The sequence below is a fragment of the Rhinatrema bivittatum genome, chromosome 2, assembly GCF_901001135.1.
Source record: "Rhinatrema bivittatum chromosome 2, aRhiBiv1.1, whole genome shotgun sequence".
Classification (NCBI taxonomy): Eukaryota; Metazoa; Chordata; class Amphibia; order Gymnophiona; family Rhinatrematidae; genus Rhinatrema; species Rhinatrema bivittatum.
Window position 1 is genome coordinate 193761391 of NC_042616.1, and position 22603 is coordinate 193783993.

General features: G+C 46.8%; 1 protein-coding gene across 1 annotated transcript in view; it reads right to left on the bottom strand.

The window, feature by feature from the left end:
- Positions 1-365: 365 nt before the first annotated feature.
- LOC115083247 (diacylglycerol kinase beta-like) overlaps positions 366-22603 on the bottom strand; it is a 316290-nt gene continuing 294052 nt past the window's right edge. The window contains exon 5 of the mRNA XM_029587056.1: positions 366-1011. Within this exon, the coding sequence (XP_029442916.1) occupies positions 904-1011 (108 nt within the window). The 3' untranslated portion in view covers positions 366-903. The remainder of the gene's footprint in view (positions 1012-22603) is intronic.

Below are 22603 nucleotides of genomic sequence, written 5' to 3' on the forward strand. Positions count from 1 at the left end.
TAGCATCTGTAAAACATAGATATGTGAAACTGATATAACATAAATAAAACATGTAAAAATGATAATTGTGTGTATCAAAAAGGGGGGGGGAGAGGGAGGGCAGGAAGAAAAAAACACAGGAATGAAAGGGGACAATAGAAGGTGAGAGAGGGGGTGAAGGGAGTGGGTAGGGGAGAGAGAAAGGGAGAGGATGGGGAGGAGAGGGGAAGGGAAGAGAAGGCAGCCCATGTGGTGAAATACAGTCTGTGTTGGGGGACCGAAACCTCGCTCTAAGGATTCCTGAATAAAAGTTGAAAACGCTTGCTTTAAGTCTTCACTTCTTTGATCAACTCATCACAAGGATCCATATATATCTAGCACTACACCAGTTCTATTTATGTTATATTGTTAAACATATGAATAATTAAGGACAAATATATATGGTCAAAGAAGACAAATTAATGAAACCTCTGACCTTCCAAACCCTTACAGGTCACGTTTCAAATTAATCAGTGCTGATGATGTTCAAAACCATCTGCAACATCCAGAGATTTTGATCATTACAATGATATAGATTAAAGTGGAAACTGATCAGAAAAATATAACAAAATCCTTTCCCCTTGTTTCACAAGACAATTTAGTTACATACTTGTACATGAACCGGTTAAAATATGATAAAATACATGCAAGAAAACTATGAAGTCTTGATTGTGAACACTGGCTTTTGTCATGCACTATGTCTAGAAAACTTTTACAGTAAACATCCTAGCAGCATGATTTTATCTCAGACTTTAATCACAGAAACTGTAAAACCAATTCCATGATTGTGCAAGAACAGTAACACAAAAACTCTCGCATTTTCAGCACTAAATATTCCAAAGCCGATTGTGCCATTGTTTCTCCCAAGCACCATTATACTCGCATTCACTCTCTGCTATGGTGCCTCGTTCTTTTGATGATAGAACACAACAGACCACTTTTTGGAGGCGGTCCCATGAGCATTGGAGCTTGATTCTTGTGAGTAATTTTTATCTGAAAAACAAAATTGGCATATTGAGTTGCCAAAAACTGTATCGCAAGGCTCATCTTAGCTGTTTCAAATATGAATTAAAATACACATGCCATTTTGAAATTCTAAAAGTTGCACATGAATATTTCAGTTGTCACTTTTTGAGACATATTAAATGCAAATCTTTATTTGGACTTATGAATCCTACTACAATGACAACAGAATCCTTGCACAGTACTTATTTGAATAGAATTTGAGAAAAGGGTAGGGTAGGAAGCAGAGGTATATAAGTTAGCTCACAATTATATGTATATGTTACATCAATTTGCAAAGCAGACTCGCACATAAGTCCACTTTGAAAATTATCCCACCAAATCTACCTGCAGATAGTTACATATGCTAAAATATCTGCACAAATTTACTGAGAAAATTCACATGCATACTTTTCAAAATCCAAAAATATATACAGAAGTGCAAACCCTTCCCTAACTATGCTCCTGGGAATACCTCCACTGAACCTGGATAAAAGTATGTGCAAACAGGATATAGATATGTAAGTTTATCTGCAAATTGGGTGGGCAATTTTGTAAAAGGCCATTTCTGGGGGTAAAACACCATTTTAAACATAAAACACCCTCGAAAATTGCCTGCCAAGGAATCAAATGATTGAAGAAGAGAAAATCCTGCAATGGTCCATGTTCCTGCTGCAATTGATTGACAGTGGCATATCTTATGATCACTAGGGATGTGAATCGTTTTTGAACGATTAAAATTATCGTCAGATAATATTAAAATCGTCCTAAATCGTCAGAGTGCACGATTTAATACAAATGCCCCCGATTTATCGTCATAAATCGTCCTAAATCATTAAATAGGACACGGGAATTATTTGGGGGAGGGCGGGAAAACCGGCACACCAAAACAACCCCTAAACCTACCCCGACCCTTTAAAACCAATTCCTTACCCTCCCCCACCCTCCCGAACCCCCCCAAAATGTTAAAATGTTAAATTACCTGGTGGTCCAATGCCCCCCGCTCTCAGGCCATTGGTGCCATTTTGGCTGCCACTAATTAAAATGGCGCCGATGGCCCAATAAAAAAAAAACCCCACCCGACCGTTTAAATTGACCCCCCTTAGCCTCCCCCACCCTCCCGATCCCCCCAAAACCTTTTAACATTACCTGGTAGTCCAGGGGGGCCTTGGGGGACGATTTCCCGTTCCCAGGCATCAGCTGCGCTAAAAAAAAATGGCGCCGATGCCCCTTTGCCCTTACCATGTGACAGGGTATCCGTGCCATTGGCCGGCCCCTGTCACATGGTAGGAGCACTGGATGGCCTACTCATCAGCCCCTATTATAGAGTATAGTATAATATAACAAGGAGAGGGAAAATAAATCTCCCAATCAATTTACTCAATTATAAGAAAGTTTTCACAGTAAGCAGAGACGGTATCATAGAATAGAAGTGCCTCCAATTTAATCCACTGTCTCTCACCCGCAATGGGCCCCAGGCAGTATCAGTCTTTATGGCACTACAAATTGTAATCATTGTGGGCGAGAGACAGTGGATTAAATTGGAAGCACTTCTATTCTATGATACCATCTCTGCTTAGTGTGAAAACGTTCCTTATAATTGAGTAAATTGATTGGGAGATTTATTTTCCCTCTCCTTCTTTGTTCTGATTATATAGACTAGAAGATTGGGCATCTAAATAGCTAATGAAATTTAATATGGACAAGTGCAAGATAATGGTAGTTAGGCAGGGCTTTTTAAAATTGCATTTTGTGCCTGGACTGAAAAAATGTCTTCATCCATCAGATTTTCGCACTATAATACAAGCTTCCATTTTCCATATTGTTGACTATTAGGGATGTGCAGAGGGACGCCATATGTTGCATTCGGGATTCGGATTCGTTGGGGAGCAGATACGTTGCATTCGGCCGTATGGCGCCCCGATGCGTTAATATGGCGATTTCTATTCGTGTCCCAGCTAAAATTAAAATTAACTACAACCCCCCACTCTCCTGACCCCCCCAGGACATACCAAAACTTCCTGGTGGTCCAGCGGGGGGTCTGGGAACCATCCCCTGCACTCTCACATCCTCGGTGCCTGTTTCATTATGGCGCTGATAGCCTTTGACCTACTTTGTCACAGGGGCTACCGGTGCCATTGGTCAGCCCCTAGCACATGGCCATCGGTGCCATCTTGTGCTCCTACCATGTGACAGGGGCTGACCAATGGCACCGGTAGCCCCTGTGACATAGTATGGGCAAAGGCTATTGGCGCCATTTTGATTACTGGCAGCCGATGGCCCGAGGGCAAGAGATCGCTCCGGGACCCCCGTTGGACCCCCAGGGACTTTTGGCCAGCTTGGGGGGGCCTCCTGACCCCCACAAGACTTGCCAAAAGTCCAACGGTGCTCCCAGAGCGATCTCCTGCCCTCGGGCCATCGGCTGCCAGTAATCAAAATGGCGCCGATAGCCTTTGCCCATACTATGTCACAGGGGCTACCGGTGCCATTGGTCAGCCCCTGTCACATGGTAGGAGCACAAGATGGCGCTGATGGCCATGTGACAGGGGCTGACCAATGGCACCGGTAGCCCCTGTGACATAGTAGGTCAAAGGCTATCGGCACCATGATGAAACCGGCACCTAGGGTGTGAGAGTGCAGGGGATGGCTCCCGGACCCCCCGCTGGAACACCAGGGAGTTTTGGTAAGTCTTGGGGGGGTCTGTTTAAATTGATTTATTTAGCCGGCCGAATAATTCGGCGAAGATTCGTGTATTCGTGGGGAATTGCAATACGTTTCGCTTCCTCACGAATACAACGAATATGGCAACATCCGTTGCGGTTTGCCAATACGTAGGGACCAAATGCACACCCCTATTGACTATTATAACAGCCATTATTTCTGCCTTTCTAGCACTGCCTTACATCCATTACAGATGTTAATAAATTCAGCAGCTCAGCTCATTGCAGGTATCAAATGTGACAATCATATTACTAGGATTAGATGCCACGGTCTTTTTCAAAACTTTATTGAAGTGGAGACGTATATATTCTTATAGCCCGACTCTGGCCGAGTTTCGCCGTTGACAAAACAGCTGCCTCAGGGGCTCAGGTATATTTGGACTCAGGTTAAACAACTGTAATCTTGAATGACACACTTGTTTTTCAGGTACAATCTGCTGTAACATTGATTCTTATTATTTTATCTGCGATTCATAATCTTGTGAATGCAAATCGTCTATTGAACCTCCAGTGACCGCTAGTCGGAGTGGAGACGAGCATCTGAATGTGAAACGGAAGCTTTTGGAGCCACAGTGCATGACCAATGCGATGTCTGAGTTGGAGGTTCAATAGACATATTGCATTCACAAGATTATGAAGTCTTGATTGAACTTCAATGGCTTTCCATTCACGAGCATATTAAATATAAAATAGACATGGTGACCTTCAAACTGGTCAATAATACTGTTTGCCCATGGCTGAATGCTCTCTTAAAAATGTATCAACCCTCAAGACACTTGAGATGCTCACAGTGTGGACTTCTAGCCATCTCTTCTTTAAAAATAACATATCTTCATATAACTTGTGAGCTTGCAACTCCTGTTCTTTGGAACCAATTTCCTTTAGATATGCAATTGTGTGAAAATTTGAAAACATATGCCAACATAAGTTGGCATATATTTAACTGCATGTCCTCCAGATAGACATCCTTGATATGTGGCACTCTGAAATTCTCCTGAAGTTGCCATGTCCATATCCAGAACTGATTTACTTTCTTTTGTCATACATCCGGAAAAGTTTTATTTTATTTTATATATGATAGACTTTTGTGAAACTTGTAGTGCAGTTTTAAGGTTTTTTTTATATTTTTTTTTAATTGTCTTGGCAAATTTTATTATGTATGTTTATGTTTTATTGTACATCATTTAGGTCTTTTTAGTGCTAAGTGATTAATAAATTTTAATAATTGTAAATGTAATTGTATATTGGGAAAAATAACCATGCTATAGTTATATGATGTTAGCTTCCATATTAGATATTACCACCCAGGTAAAAGATCTAGGTGTTATAATGGATAATACATTAAAATTGTTTGCTCAGTTTGCTGCGACAGTCAAAAAATCAAACAGAATGTTAGGAATTATTAGGAAAGGAATGGTAAATAAACAGCAAATGTCATAATGTCTCTGTATCACTCCATGGTGAGACTGTACCTTGAATACTATGTGCAATTCTGGTCACCGCATCTCAGAAAAGATATACTTGCACTAGAGAAGGTGCAGAGAAGACTGACCAAAATGATAAAGGGAATGGAATGGCTCCCCTATGAGGAAAGCCTAAAGAGTTGAGGGCTGTTCAGCTTAGAGAAAATATGGCTGAGGGTGGATATGTTAGAGGTCTATAAAAATATGAAAGGACTTGAATGGTTTATGTGAATCAGCAAATGTTGCTTACCTGTAACAGGTGTTCTCACAGGACAGCAGGATGTTAGTCCTCACATATGGGTGTCATCATCAGGATGGAGCCCAATCACAGAAAACTTCTGTCAAAGTTTCCAGAACTTTGACTGGCCCCTACTGGGCATGCCCAGCATGGCACCAACCCTGCAGCCAGCAGGGGTCTGCCTTCAGTCTTATTTGAAAGCTTCAGGCAGTGCCGAAAAATAAAATAACAAAATGTTACGAACCCAACACTGCGGGGCGGCGGATGGGTTTCATGAGGACTAACATCCTGCTGTCCTGTGAGAACACCTGTTACAGGTAAGCAACATTTGCTTTCTCATAGGACAAGCAGGATGGTAGTCCTCACATATGGGTGAGTACTGAGCTGAAGATGTCCAAACATGCACCAAATGAACCTAACGGCATGCCAGAGGCACAACAACTGGGGTAGAATTTGGTAGAGGGCATCCTAAGCCCCACCGGGGAGGCGGAAGGGTGCTGGTACATCGTGCTCATGGCCTAAACACATTACACAGACTCCATGGGGGTCTGTGATAGACATGGTGCGAGTACAGTCCGGGCACTGACAGAACCCCGACGCCATGGCCATTGAACAAAATCTAACCACGGTACAGTCGACAGCCAGTAGGTCGCAAGGGCCAAACTCAATGGTAATTGACGGAAAACGGGTAAAAACTTATCGGAGTACCGCGGTCAGAGAAAAGTCAGAGGAGGGACCCCTGTGGGGAAATTTAACTTTAAAGAATTCCGTGAGGAAAATTCCTGTCAGGAATCTCTTCAGAGCTCCTTTACCACGAGACTAATGCTGCACGGAAAAAAGAAGACTGAAGGGGGACCCCTGCTGGCTGCAGGGTTGGTGCCATGCTGGGCATGCCCAGTAGGGGCCAGTCAAAGTTTTGGAAACTTTGACAGAAGTTTTCCGTGATTGGGCTCCATCCTGATGATGTCACCCATATGTGAGGACTACCATCCTGCTTGCCCTGTGAGAAGGCTGTTTACTCTTTCAGATAATACAAGGACTAGGGAGCACACTATGAAGTTATCAAGTAGCACATTTAAAACAAATCAGAGAAAATTATTTTTCACTTAACAAACAATTAAGCTCTGGAAATCATTTCCAGAGGATATGGTTAAAGAATTTAATGTTGTTGGATTTCAAAAAGGTTTGGATAAGTTCCTGGTGAATAAACTATTAATCAAGTTGATGTACAGGCTAATTTTAAAATGAACGTGTGTGCGCCCATATACCTGTATATCGGAACATGAGAAAATATAGGCTGCAGTTTTAAATCATGCACACACTTGTGCACGTATCTTTTAAAATATACCAACTGCATGTAAGTATGCTCCTAATTTTATGAGGTTGCTCAAGCGAGTGCATGTGTCTTCCCTAGGAGTTTGACAGCATTTATGTGCATATGTAGGCAGATTTTAAAACATTCTCGTGCGAGGGACAACCTAGTTTTTCCAATTAGACCACCAGTTTACCCAGTTAATATCAAGGTCTTCCAGACCCCTCTGGTTCTTCATCCTGCACATTACTCAGTTGACCTAGATCTCTCACCTTGTGCTATAAGCCCTAAAACTGGAGATCTACAGACTTGCTCCTCATCTGGAGCAGCTGTAAAGTTATGAAGATAAGAAGATGGTGTGCCGCAGTCTCTGGTTTTAAAAATAGTGTTATGCGTGCAAATGTTGACCCTGCCCAGGAATGCCCATGCCCCACCTTTTCTGCACTCTTATTTTTGACATGCACACTGGTATACATGAATGGATTTCATGCTTTTTGAAATCTGCGTTGCTCACGCATTGCCCATTATACATGCATAATTTGTTGCGGTCCGGTCTGTGAAGTTCACGTCCCGGCCCTTACCTCAAGGGTTCCTGCCGGCTGGGAATGAAGCAGAATCAAGATCTGGGTGTTCCCGCGGGGGAGACGCCATTACGGGCCTGCTCCTAGGCGCGCGCGCGCAAGTCTCTCGCACTTTTCTGGACAGTTTCCCGCCGGAGGGTGGCTCCGCCCTGAGTCTGATGTCAGACACTGCGGCCTACTTAGGGCCACCGCGGACACCCGAGGAGTGCCTTGCAACAGGGTTCCTTCGATCCCCCATTGCCTCGAGCCTCGGAGTCAGCCACCGTCTTGGCTACTCCGTTCCTGCCTGCCTGCCGGTTCCTGCTTGCCAGCCTGGCTACAGCCCAAGCCGGGTTCCAGCCTGCCTACAGCCCAAGCCGGGTTCCAACCTGCCTACAGCCCAAGCCGGGTTCCAGCCTGCCTACAGCCCGTGCCAGGTTCCAGCCTGTCTACAACCCACGCCGAGTTCCAGCCTGTCTACAACCCACGCCGAGTTCCAGCCTGTCTACAGTCCACGCCGCTTTCCAGCCTGTCTACAGCCCACGCCGGGTTCCAGCCTGTCCATAGCCCACGCTGGGTTCCAGCCTGTCCATAGCCCAAGCCGGGTTCCAGCCTGTCTCAGCCAAACCAGATACTCGCCTGCTTCCTCTCCATCGACCGCCTCGCCTAAGTCCCAGCGATCGGGCCCCTATGGGCTCCTCCCGGGGGGGCTCCGACTTCCAGGGTGAATCTCCTAAGTCCCAGCGGCTGGACTCCCAAGGGCCCCTCCCGGGGGAGGACCAGCTTCCAGGGTGAAACCGCCTATACCTGCCTGAGTTCTGCCTCCTGGCCCGTCTCCTGGCCCGTCTCCTGCAGGCTGGCCCAAGGGTCCACTAGCCCCGTGTTCACAACAGATTGCAAGGCCATGGACTCGGCAGAATCCCTAGGGGCCCGGAATCTTTCAGGACTGGCCCAACAGATGCATCATCAGATGTATGAGCAACATCATGATATCGACCTCCTGACAGACTCAATAGGACAGCTAGCGGGCCGCCTTAATAGTGGAGCTGAGCAGTCCCCGGCCTCTACGGATCTAGTACCCGATGGATGGGTCTCCCAACAACTGCTATTGCAACAGCAACACCTGGATACCCTTGCTGGTTCCGTTGAGCAGCTTACTGCCAGATTGGAGGCCATGATTACCCAATCCTTGCCTGCGGATGCCCCCCTACCTCAAGTATCGGGCATGTCCGCGACGCATTTCCCCGCACCCTCGCGCTATGCCAGAGATTCCAGGACCTGTCGCGGGTTCCTTAACCAGTGTCTCAGCAGGTTTGCCTTCCTGCCCCAGCAATTTCCCACAGACTCAGTTAAAGTTGCCTATATTCTGTCCTTGCTTGACGGAAGAGCTCTTATGTGGGCTTCCCCCCTCTGGGAGAACAATAACACCTTAATGAATGATTTGCAGCAGTTTCTGCTGATATTCAAGCAGGCTTTCGATGAACCTACTCACTGAGCTACAGCTACCTCGGACCTGTTGCAACTACGTCAGGGGACTCGTCCCCTGGCCGAATATGCCATGGAATTAAGCACCCTCGCCCAAGAGGTAGGGTGGCAGGACGGTATGGTCTGGGCCATCTTTTTAGAGGGACTCTCTGCTCACATCAAGGACGAGATTGCGGCCCGAGAACTCCCAGAAGACCTTAATGCCATGATGGAATTGACAGCCTGGATTGATCACCGCCTACAGCAGAGGGCGCGTGAATCACGAGGCAGGAGAGCTAGCTCTGCACCCGGCCCGCCACGGTCACAGTTCCCCTTGAAGGGCTTCCGCCAAGACGTTCCCCTGCCAGAACCCATGCAATTGGGCCATACCTCTCTCTCTGCCAAAGAGAGACAACGCCGAATGGTGTTGGGCCTGTGTCTGTACCGTGGGCAGAGAGGTCATTTTCTAGTGCACTGCCGGGAGTGGGAGGAGAACTCCCAAGATTTGAGGTACCGGGAGAAACTTCTTCTGGGCGGTACCTCCACTTCTCACTGCACCCTACCTATCACGTTGGAATACCCAGGAGGGAATTTTGAAACCCTCGCCTTCCTGGACTCGGGGGCGGAGGGTAATTTTATTCAGCAACAACTGGTTACCCGACTAGGCATCCCGACTCAGAACCAAGGAGTACCGCTGCGGATCACGACGATCCAGGGTACATTGCTACCTGGGCGTATCATGACGTCCACGATCCCTGTTACTGTCCACACCGGGGCATTCCATACGGTAGAGATAGTTTTCCTGATTTTGGATAAGGCCGTCCATCCCGTGGTACTTGGATTACCATGGCTCAGAAAACACTAGCCGGTGATCCAATGGGACACCATGCAGATTACTAAATGGAGCCCTTTTTGCATTTCTCACTGTATGAAGGTGCCTAAAGCCCCCGTCTGCTCGCTTCTCCATTCCGCCTTTGACCTCCCGCTGCAGTATGAAGAATTTGTTGATGTCTTCTCCAAGGTGGAGATTATGCCTCAGCACCACCCCTACGATTGCGCCATAGATCTCTTGCCAGGTATGACGCCCCCGTGAGAGCATGTATACCCCTTATCCTTGCCAGAAACGAAGGCTATGTCAGAATACATAGCAGAGAACCTCACTAAAGGCTTCATCCGGCCGTCGAAGTCCTCCACCGGAGCTGGGTTCTTCTTTGTTGGAAAAACCTTGAGGTCGTGTATTGATTATCGCGGGCTCAACGATCGCTACCCGCTCCCACTGATTCCTGAATTACTCGATCAGCTCCAAGGAGCGAAAGTATTTACCAAGCTGGACTTACGTGGGGCCTATAATCTGGCACGAATTTGCCCCTGCGATGAATGGAAGACCGCATTCAACACCAGGGACGGGCATTACGAGTATCTCGTGATGCCCTTTGGTCTTTGTAATGCCCCGGCGATCTTCCAGAATTTAATGAATGATGTGTTGCGTGATCTACTGCACAGTTGCGTTGTAGTTTACCTCGATGATGTCTTAATCTTTTCACGAGACCTGCCTTCACACTGGTTACATGTTCGCCAAGTCCTACAGATTCTGTGGCAGCATCACCTTTACGCAAAGTTGGAGAAGTGCTCCTTTGAGCAGTCGTCTCTGCCCTTTTTGAGGTATATTGTGTCGGCCGATGGATTTCAAATGGATCCTGATAAGGTCTCAGCAATCCTAAATTGGCCACGCCCGAAGGGCCTGAAGGCATTACAGTGCTTTTTAGGATTCGCAAACTTCTACCGGCACTTCATCCCCAACTATTCACGCCTCGTGGCCCCACTAAAGACCCTCACCCGTAAAGGGGCCAATGCGAAAGACTGGTCAGCTGCTGCCTGCCAAGCCTTCAAGGAGCTCAAACAGGCATTCCTTCTTGATGCCTGCCTCCGCCAACCCGACCCGACTTGACCATTTATTGTGGAAGTGGATGCCTCCAACTCCACTGCCGGTGCTGTCCTGAGCCAACATACAGATTCGGGACAAATTCTTCCCTGTTCGTATTTCTCTCGGAAGTTCACTCCAGCAGAGTACAACTACAGCATAAGTGATAATGAGCTGCTGGTGGTAAAACTATCTCTAGAGGAATGGAGACAGTGGTTGGAGGCAGCCAACCACCCCATCACCATCTATACCGACCATAAGAACCTTGCCTACCTTAGTCAGGCTCAACACCTAAATCCCAGCCAGGCCCGCTGGTTCTTGTTTTTTGACCAATTCAATTTCACGCTGCAATATCACCCAGGTTCCAAAAATGTCCGGGCGGATGCGTTGTCTCGAGCCGCCGAGGTCGAAGAAATTGCCGAGACCCCCCAGTACATCCTGGACCCACAGAAGATATGCCTTGCCTCCTCCGCACTGACCCCCGAGGAAAGGTCCGTGGGCCTCTGTCATCAGAACCAGTCGGGTGGACCCGGACCTGTTTGGAGGGGGCATGAAGCGGGGGGTACTGTTGCAGTCCGGTCCGTGAAGTTCACGTCCCGGTCCTTACCTCAAGGGTTCCTGCCGGTTGGGAACGAAGCAGATCTGGGCATCCTCGCGGGGGAGACACCATTACGGGCCTGCCCCAGGCGCGTGCGCACAAGTCTTTCGCACTTTTCTGAACAGTTTCCCGCCGGAGGGTGGCTCCGCCCTGAGTCTGACGTCAGACACTGCGGCCTACTTAGGAACATGGCGAACACCCAAGGAGTGCCTTGCAACAGGGTTCCTTCGATCCCCCGTTGCCTCAAGCCCTGGAGTCAGCCACCATCTTGACTACTCCGTTCCTTCCTGCCTGCCGGTTCCTGCTTGCCTGCCTGCCTACAGCCCAAGCCGGGTTCCAGCCTGCCTACAGCCCAAGCCGGGTTCCAACCTGCCTACAGCCCAAGCTGGGTGCCAGCTTGCCTACAGCCCAAGTAGGGTTCCAGCCTGCCTACAGCCCAAGCCGGGTTCCAGCCTGTCCACAGCCCAAGCTGGGTTCCAGCCTGTCTACAGCCCAAGCCGGGTGCCAGCCTGCCTATAGCCCAATCCGGGTTCCAGCCTGCCCATAGCCCAAGCCGGGTTCCAGCCTGTCCATAGCCCAAGCCGGGTTCCAGCCTGTCCATAGCCCAAGCCGGGTTCCAGCCTGTCCATAGCCCAAGCCGGGTTCCAGCCTGTCTCAGTCAAACCAGATACTCGCCTGCTTCCTCTCCATCAACCGCCTCACCTAAGTCCCAGCGGTCGGGCCCCTACGGGCTCCTCCTGGAGGGGCTCCGACTTCCAGGGTGAATCTCCTAAGTCCCAGTTGCTGGACTCCCAAGGGCCCCTCCCGGGGGAGGACCAGCTTCCAGGGTGAAACCGCCTATACCTGCCTGAGTTCTGCCTCCTGGCCCGTTCAGTCGAGACCAGAGTAATCCTTTCCTAGTCTCCTGCAGGCTGGCCCAAGGGTCCACTAGCCCCGTGTTCACAACATAATTGGACATTTTTGCACAAGCAATGCTTTTAAAGTCTAACTCTAAGGGAATAGCCACTGGCTTTAGTCATCGCATGGAATCTATTTAATGTTTGGGTGCTTACAAAGTACTTGTAACACGGATTGACCACTGTTGGAAACACAATTTTGGGCTTGATGGTAGGGGTGTGCATTCGTTCCCTACGAATCGGGAATCCGCAATGTATAGGGCCCTATTCATTGTATTCGTGGGGAAGTGAAACGTATCGCGATTCCCCACAAATACAATGAATCTTCACTGAACTATTTGGCCACCTAAATGAGCCAATTTAAACAAACCCCCCACTCTCCTGACCCCCCCAAGACTTACCAAAACTCCCTGGTGGTCCAGTGGGGGTCCGGGAGCCATCTCCTGCACTCACACCCTCAGCTACCGGTTTCAAAATGGCTACTGGTGCCATTGGTCAGCCCCTGTCACATGGCCATTGGCACCATCTTGTGCTCCTAGCATGTGACAGGGGATGACAATGGCACCAGTAGCCCCTGTGACATAGTAGGTCAAAGGCTATCAGTGCAATTTTGAAACCGGCAGCCGAGAGTGTGAGTGCAGGGGTTGGCTCCTGGACCCCCCGCTAGACCACCAGGGAGTTTTGGTAAGCCTTGGGGGGGGGGGGGGGGTCAGGAAGGTGGGGGGGGTTGTTGTTAATTTAATTTTAGGGGGGAAATGAATAGGAATTAACGGATAAACGTATCAGGGGGGTCCCCTTGCCGAATGCAATGTATCTGCCCCCCCCCCGACGAATATGAATCCGAATGTGACGTATGGCGTCCCTCTGCACATCCCTACTTGATGGACCCTCGGACTGACCTAATATAGCAACATTTTATGTTTTTAAGTGTTATGAAACCGCACAGGAAGAAATTTCTTGTGAATATGCCAGGAATCACTCACATTAGGCAAATAATTTGTTTTACGATTTCTCTGTAAACATTTGCTTAACTTAAGAGAACATAAAAAAATTGCCATGCTGGGTCAGACCACGGGTCAATCAAGGCCAGCATCCTGTTTCTAACAGAGGCCAAGCCAGGCCACAAGAACCTGGCAAGTACCCTAACACCAAGAAGATCCCATGCTGCTGATGCCAGTAACAGCAAAGGCCATTCCCTAAGTCAATTTGATTAAGAGCAGTTAATGGACTTCTCCTCCAAGAACTTATCCAAAACATTTTTAAACCCAGCTACACTAACTGCACTAACCACATCCTCTACCAAAAAATTCCAGAGCTTAATTGGGTATTGAGTGAAAAATAATTTTCTCCGATTAGTCTTAAATGTGCTATTTGCTAACTTCGTGGAATGTCCCTAGTCCTTCTATTATACGAAACTGTAAATAACCAACTCACATCTACTCATTCAAGACCTCTCATAATTTTACAGACCACTATCATATCCCCCCTCAGCTGTCTCTTCTCCAAGCTGAACAGCTCTAACTTCTTCAGCCTTTCCTCATAGGGGAGTTGTTCTATCCCTTCATCATTTTGGTTGCCCTTTTCTGTATCTTCTCCATAGCAACTATATCTTTTTTGAGATGGTAAGAGCACTGGATGGCCGGCGCCATCTTGTGCTCCTACCATGTGACAGGGGCTGGACCAATGGCACTGGTAGCCCCTGTGACATAGTAAGGGCAAAGGCTATCGGCGCCATTTTGATTACTGGCAGCCGATGGCCCAAGTGCAGGAGATCACTCCTGGACCCACGCTGGACCACCAGGGGCTTTTGGCAAGTCTTGGGGGACCCTCCTGACCCCCACAAGACTTGCCAAACGTCCAGCGGGGGTCCAGGAGCGACCTCCTGCACTCGGACCATCAGCTGCCAGTATTCAAAATGGCGCTGATAGCCTTTGCCCTTACTATGTCACAGGGGCTACCGGTGCCATTGGTCAGCCCCTGTCACATGGTAGGAGCACAAGATGGCTGGCCATCCAGTGCTCCTACCATGTGACAGGGTCTGGCCAATGGCACGGATACCCTGTCACATGGTAAGGGCAAAGGGCCATCGGCGCCATTTTGATTAGTGGCAGCTGACGGCCCGGGAGCAGGAGATCGCTCCAGGGACCCCCACTGGGCCACCAGATACCTGTAAAATGTTTTTTTGGGGGGTCGGGAGGGTGGGGGAAGCTAAGGGATTAGTTTTAAAGGGTCGGGTGGGTTTAGGGGTTATTTTTGTGTGCCGTTTTTCCCACCCTCCCCCAAAACGATAAGAGAACCCCCACAATCAATATCGTGGGGTTTTTCTATCGTTTTGGGGGAGCCCCCGATTTCTGACGATTTTGAAAATATCGTCTGATATTTTCAATCGTCCGAAGCCCGATTCACATCCCTATTATCCACTATGATGCCTAGATCTTTTTCCTGGGTGGTAATGTTACTTTTTTTGTACAGTCTCAACTCCTTTCTAGATTCTGAAAGGTTAGATATACTGGAGTTAGCTTTTGGTAGCAATCTGGTCATCAGCAAGACCAGAGGGTTTGTTTGTTCTTGTTTCATTAAGATGTTCTCCTCTCTGTTTTTAGCTTTTCATTTCTTTTTTTTTTCCCTTACATTTTTCTGCTTGAGTTATTTCATTGTTGGATCTCCAACTAAGGGACTTATAAAAGAATACATTTATATATGATTTATTAATTTATTGATTATATGTGGTGTTTCTGCAATGTGTTCTTTGCGTTCTACAAGATCTTTTTCTTCTATATTATATAAACTGCAACGAATATAAAAAAAACCCCAAAATCTGAAACAAAATAATCCAATGACTTGATACGATAATATTGTTTCCATTCAATTTCAAAGTAAATCCACAATATGTTCTTATAATATCAGCAGCACAGAATGAATACGTCTTCAAAACTCTACCATAATGCACTTTCATGTATTCTGAACCACATACATTTTCTGTGATTAAAGATAGGTAACCCAAAGAAATAAAACATGGTGATGTGAAAATTCTACTACATTTTAGATGTGAGTCAAGTAATTAAAATATGAATTACTGAACAATATTTCTTCACAGTATTTCTGTTTAGATTGTTACTCTCTTTAGCATGACATTCAATGTTTAATTTGATGATGAATAGTAAATGCAAAGGTTAATGCATAGAAAAGGCCAAAAATAATGAACTAGCATACTAATTGTTAATGAATTGGCAATAGAATCAAATATTGAAACTTATGTTTAAAGCACTTTGAAAGAAAGATTTAAAGCTTTCCATTTTGATTACTTTGCCATGAAACCACAATTCATCCTAAATTTACACCCTTAAAGAAGATTATGTCTGCAATTCTTACTAATTCAAATCTATATTAGAGAAGACATTTTATGAATGCATGTTACTTTCAAAGCTAATTGAGAGCAATTATCAAAGTGGCATTTTGTCCGTGACTTTAAGATACATTGTGAAATAATAAATGATTCTCATTATATAATAAAAAGGTCACAGCTTGCCTTTGGGCTAGTGATGCTACGAGTTTTTCAAAAGCAGTTGGGGACATTTTCTTTAGTGAACGACAACTAATACAAAATCCATCAATTATTAAATATCAGTTGTCACCGCCACAGTACCCGCATCAGAAATGGGTATTTTTTTCAAAAAGAAACACTACCTCATTAAAACTGTAAAAAATATATCTGTTAAAGTGCACACCTGACATTTTCAAGTTGAAATTAATATCTTTCACTTGTCATTCATTAAGAGCAATGAAACAAAAAAAAATAGTTTGCCATGTGCAAGAGACCACTGATATACCAAGCAGTTCATTTTTAATTTTTTGCTGGTAAATATTTCACTGCCAGCAAAATAAATATTTAAAATACCTAAAAGGTTAAGTAAGTCCTTTTTTTAATACCTTGTTGGAATCTTTTACATTATTTTATCAACTTTTGGATCACTGCTTTCTAAATATTTGCCATGTTAGGGCCCCTTTCAGACATAATACGTGGTTCTCTTTCATATTCAAATGCAAGGGTTTTATTTACAAACACAGTTCAGCAGTCCATTACTCATGATGAGTGTTTTGTCCAGGTCTGGTCATTCCAAGTTACTTTGCTGGTATTCCAAATTCAGATTTTTTGCAAAATTATTTTTATTGTGAAGACTTGCAATTCCAAAAGCACATAAAAGGTACAGAGATGTGACCAGCAGTTAAACATTCCAGACAGTGGTCATGCAAATCCTCATTTAAACAGTAAGTTCCCCCCTTGTAAGCAAATGAAACACCCCAAACTTCAGTACACACAATCGCTACAATCATACCAGACACACCCTACTCATTCCCCCCAACCACGCATCCTCACCCACCAACAGAATCATCCGCACCCCCCCCCCCCCCTTTCCGACTGACCCAGGAGCCCCAGTACCCACCTACAGATTTGGTATCTATTGAGAAAAAGCAGGGAGGAGCAATCAGCATATGCCGGCTCATGGATTAGGTTCGTCTAAAGCAATGGAATATACAGACTCACCTCCCAATATTACTGTACAACCTTCAGATATCATGTTGCCTAAACACTGGGCCTTTCCCAGTAACCCCTTTTAAACATCCCTGTGGACCAATCCAGATCTTCAGTGGTGAGGCTATGTCTTAGGCTAACACTAGTCTGAGGGTGCCTCAGCAGGGTACCACCTATTGACCAGGCAGACCCTGGTTGAGGGCCTGTCAAATACATTTTTTTGAAACATAGAAATATGATGGTACAAAAAGGCAAGACCTACCTAATCTGCCCATCAACACCAACTATTCAGTTTTACAATCCCTTCCTTTTCTTCAGAGATCCCCTGTGTTTATTTATCCCATACTTTTTGAATCCAGATACTCCTTCCCTCCACCATCTCCACAGGGAGCCTGCTCCATGCATCCACTACCATCTCTGTAAAATAATATCTCTTTAGAGGACTCCTAAGTCTATCCCTTTCAACCTCATCACATGACCCTCCGTTGTGAACCTGCCCATGAGGAGCATGAACAGATCCCCTACCTCCTGCGGCCAGTCGGGCCGCTGATGCCTTTCCTTCGTGGCAAGCCTGCCGCTCCCTCCGGGATCCTCTGCAGACGTCCTCGGCCCTGCTCGGCAGGGCTGAACAGCTGGGAGCCTTCCCACACGGCCGATGCCGGTCCGGTTCCCCGACGCTCCTCCTGGGGTCCTCAGACGGCAGGGAGATGTCCTCACCACTGCCGGGGTCTTCGACCAGCAGGGAGGCTGACCCTGTCGGTGCCTGCAGCCAGCCTGCCTTTCTCTGCATCTGTGTCAGCGAGCAGGGGGACACCGCTGTCCCTGGTGCTGGTTCCTCTTCCTGCTTCCTCTTAGGTGCCAGCGCACGCCTTTTCACTTCATTTAAAGAGCCCGCGGCCAGATATGCCCTGGACTCCACCTGATGACAGCTTCCTACTTCAGCTATATATATAAGGGTTCCTCTTCAGTCACTTCTGGCCATCGGATCGGGTTCCACATTCGTCTGTGTCTTCTCTCCAGTCCAGGTCCTCAGTGATCTTCTCCTGCTTTGACAGCTTCGTCTTCATGTTCCTGATGTCCTTCATCCAGGTCTTCAGTTGTTTTCATGTTCCGGATATCCTTCGTCTGTGCCTCCAGATGTCTTCAGGTTCCTGATGTTTTTCGTCCGTGTCTTCAGACGTCTTCCTGTTCCTGTTGTCCTTCGCTTGTACCTCCTGATGTCCGATGTCCTTCCTGATGCCTTTGTCTTCGCCTCTACCTCCATGCCTTGGTCCCTTGATGTCCACTTTCCTGGTTTGCCATTGTCGTGGTCCACGACCAGTCCCATGGGTGGGCTGTGTAGGGTGCCTCACGGTACAAAGGCCATCCTCTTCTCTGCAGTGCAACCCTCCGGAAGATTTCTGCTTCAGTCCTAAGTTTTTATCCTTGAGAATCGTGAATCCTGTGCTTGAGTCTTGTCCTGGTCTTTGGAGCCTATTGCAATTCACATCCATCCATGTCAAAACTCTGTTCGAACCTGCTCCGTACCAGCATGGTCTGTGACCAGTCCTATGGGTGGACTGTGTAGGGCATGCACCGGTGCAGGCGTCTTCAGTATCTTTGTCATGTTCCGGTATCAGCTTCCACTGTCTCTCCTAGAGTCTGCTTCGAGCCCAGGTGGTCTGCGACCAGTCCCGTGGGTGGACTGTGTAGGGCGCGCTGCGTCGCAGTCTCGACCCAGTACTTTGATCCTTGCCTTCATCTACAGTGCCTTGATCCTTGCCTTCGTCTACAGTGTCCTCGCCTGAGTCTTCATCTACAGTGTCCTCGCCTGAGTCTTCATCCAAAGTCTTCTGTGTTCTAAGGACTCCGTCTGCCCTCATCCTCTGTCCGACCTGCTGCCTGTTGCCATACCCAGCGGCAGGTCCAAAAGGGCTTGGAACGGTCGGAGAACTGTTCATTGATCAACATTACGTTGTTGGTTATCCTGGGGCATGCAGGTCAGGTAGAGGGTCAGACCTTGTCTTCGCTTTAGTCTTATTCTGCTCCTCATTACCCATGCTCGTACCAGCTCACCTCCTGCGGTGTGTCTTGGGTCTCCTCCCTGAGTCATGCCGTGGCCCAAGGGCTCACATCACCTGCTTTAGAAATGACCACGCCTCCACGCTCGAAACAGTAGCCAAAGGCCTCCAAACCCTCGGTTCTTAACAGCTGCCGGAGGCCGCGCTCGTAACACCCTCAATCTAGAGTCTCCTTTGTATAGAAACCTTGGAGGTATTTAAATATCTCTATTATGTCATTCTTATCTTGCCTTTCATCTAGCATATACATTTAGATGGTAACTTTCAAACCAATGCGCAGGTGCACATTTGCGTGCATGTGTCATCCTGTGGTCAGCAATGCAGCTATTATATATCATGTGCGCATATATGCATGCATGTTATAAAATAGGCTGGCCACATACACATATGTGCCAAATTTTAAGTGGGCATGTGCATGAGTGTGTAAATCCCGCTTCTACTGCGTAAGTTGCAGGATTTTAAAAGGGGCACATGCTCACACATTACCAGTTCGCGCAGTTAACAGCTCATTCCTCCAATCCCCCCTGGTTGGATAAACTATACTCCCGCCAGTTACCTAGACCCTTTAAACCCCTAAGAAATGGCTCGATGCTTTTATTTTATGACTTACATGTCATCCATAGCAGAAGTAAAGTTATGCAGCAGGGGACTTTGATAGGAGCTGAGGCATGTAAGTATTTACACGCATCTCTAGGCCAGGCCCTGAAATGCCCATGCCCCTGCTCAGACCAAACCTATGCCCTGCCTCTTTTTGGAAATTTTTTAGATGTGCCACATTATTTACATGCACATATGGCACTTTTTAAAATATTGTCGACAGGCTGGGCTTTTCATATTCACCTTTTAAGCTTTAAGACTGTCCCCATATGCTTTAAAGCAAAGCCCACTGACTACTTTAACAGGCACCCTCTGGACTAACTCCAACTGGTATACCAAATGAGGTCTCACACCAGGGACTTATAAGGGGAAATATCAGTTAAGCTTTTCTGCTTCCAAGTTTTTCTGCTTCCAAATGGCAGATGAAATTTAACATGGACAAGTGCAAGTGATGCATATAGGGAAAAATAAACTTTGCTATAGTTACACAATGTTAGGTTCTATTTTAGGAGTTACCACCCAGCAAAGAGATCTAGGCATCATAGTGGATAATACATTGAACTTGTCAGCCACTTGTGCACCATGCGTGCACCGAGCCTGAGGGGAGCCCCGATGGCTTTCCCCGTTCCCTCCAAGGCCGCTCCGAAATCAGAGCGGCCTTGGAAGGAACTTTTCTTTCGGTCCCCCCCACCTTCCCCTCCTTTCCCCTATCTAACCCACCCCCCAGCCCTACCTAAATCCCCCCCCCCAACCATATTTTATTTTTTACGCCTGCCTCTTGAAGGTGTATCTTGCGCGCGCTGGCCGGCTGCCGGCGTGCGAACCTCCGGCATGGCCGCTGTGCCGGAGGACTCGGAACCACTCAAGGACCGCCCCCAGACCGCTGTCCTGCCTCCGGCCCTGCCCCCAAACCGCCCTTTTTTTCAAAGCCCCGGCACATAGGCGCGTCCTGGGGCTTGTGCACGCCGCCGAGCCTATGCAAAATAGGCTCAGCGCACGCAGGAATAGGTTTTCAGGGGTTACGCGCGTATATTACACATAACCCTTTGAAAATCTACCCCAATGTTAGGAATTATTAGGAAGGGAATGGCAAATAAAATGGAGGATGTCATAATGCCTCTGTATCGCTCCATGGTGAGACCACACTTTGAATACTATGTGCAATTCTGGTCACCACTTCTCCAACAGGATATAGATATAGCTGCACTGGAAAAAGTGCAGAGAAAGGCGATCAGAATGATAAGGGACATGGAATGGCTGCCCTATGAGGAAAGGCTAAAGAATTTAGGGCTGTTCTGTTTGGAGAAGAAATGACTGAGTGGGGATATGATAGAATTCTACAAAACCATGAAAGGTCTTGAACAAGTTAATGTAAATCAGTTATTTACTCTCTCGGATAATAGAAGGACCAGAGGGCACTCCATGAAGTTAGCAAGTAACACATTTAAAACAAATTGAAGAAAATTCTTTTTCACTCAGTGCATAGTTAAATTCTGGAATTCATTGCCAGAGGATTTGGTTACAGAAGTTAGCATAAATGGGTTTTAAAAAGGTTTGGATAAGTTCCTAGTGGAAAAATCCATAAACTGCTATTACGTTAATTAATAAGCAAAAGTAGCTTGTGATTTATCTGTTTGGTACTTGCTAGGTATTTGTGACTTGGATTGGCCACTGTTGGAAACATGATACTGGGCTTGCTGGACCCTTGGTCTGACCCAGTATGGCATATCTTATGTTCTTATTCCTCTCCCTATTTGCCCTTATAATATCTGATTTTTGGTCACCATAATCAGATATTCATTTAAAATCACAGAAAAAAAAAAAAAACAAGCTGCAGGAAAATGACATTTTCCACAAGGCGCCCGAACCGCAGCCTGACCTGAAAACCTTAAACAACACACATCTCTAATGTTAGTATCCGGCTATAATTTAGCCAGATAGGAAAGGGGCAATTTGGGGGCATTTGGGGAGGGGTCCTACTATCTGGCTAAGGCCTCGATTCATCATTTTGCTATAAATTTCAAATGAATAGCGCCCACGATAAAAAAAGGGAGGGAGAGGGGAGAGGGAGAGAGAAAGAGAAGGAGTTGCTATCAAGCTAGGGTGAGAGTACATTGTACAAATCTCATCTTTTTGTCCCTTTCCTCACTCCAAATCACATGAAAGCATCACTGATATGTACTTTGCTGTTTGTATCTCTGACTGTGCATATAAAACTGCCCCCAAACCCTAGACCACCAGCAAAACCTCACCTCGAGTTACTAATTGACCCTCCTACAGTGGTATAAATAGCTGACTTATACGTGTGCCACCCCTAATGTTCTCTTTCTCTCTCTCTGTCTCTCCACTCCACTTCACTCCCTCTCCCTCTCCTGCCCATAATGGGATGCCATAACACCAGGAAAAAAGGTGTAGTTATTTCCGGCATTAAAGTGTGTGTTATGCTATCACACGCAATGTTAAACACCCCTCATTTTCATAAACTCATCCCCTTTGACTAAATTTTGAAAATTTGCATATGCATCTTGCAATGCGAAAAATAACCTTGCCTTGCCCAGCTTGATTATCCAGCTTGTGTCCTATCCCAGTACCTTATCATGCCTTGTCTGCTTGTCCTTGCCTGACCCCTGGCTTTGACCCTTGCTTCAAACCTGACTACTCTCTTTCCTGCTGCCTAATACTGACCTCTGCTACAGACATTGACTTCTTCTTTGGATTTCTGCCTGCCCTGTCCTTGGCCTGGAACCGGATACTGATTCTCGCTGCCTGCCCCAACCTTGGCCTGGACCCAGATCCTGCCTACTCAAAGCGGGCCCTGAACCTCTGCATGTATCTTGACTATCTGACCACTCCTTATGGAATATTCAACTAAGCCCTGCCAGCCCCTGGAACTCAAGGGCTCAACCTGCAGTGGATGGGGCTGGTTTATGTGAAGACCCAGCTCCAGTCCCAGTAAAGGCATGTCCATCAGCTGTCAGTGAGGTCCTAGTAGGTTCACCTATTAGGCTGCATCAACCATGCCACAGCACAAGGGATCATATCCAAGTCTATAAAACAATAGATCTAAGATATGGTTGGCCATATGAGTAGAAGATGTAATAATTTGTGTAAAACCAAATGCCACTGGAAGCTCTCTCTCTGCCCTTCGGTGTTACTGCTAACCTGGGTAGCCTCTCCTCAGGGGCCCACTGCTTTATTTCAGGTGCCTTATAGGGAACAG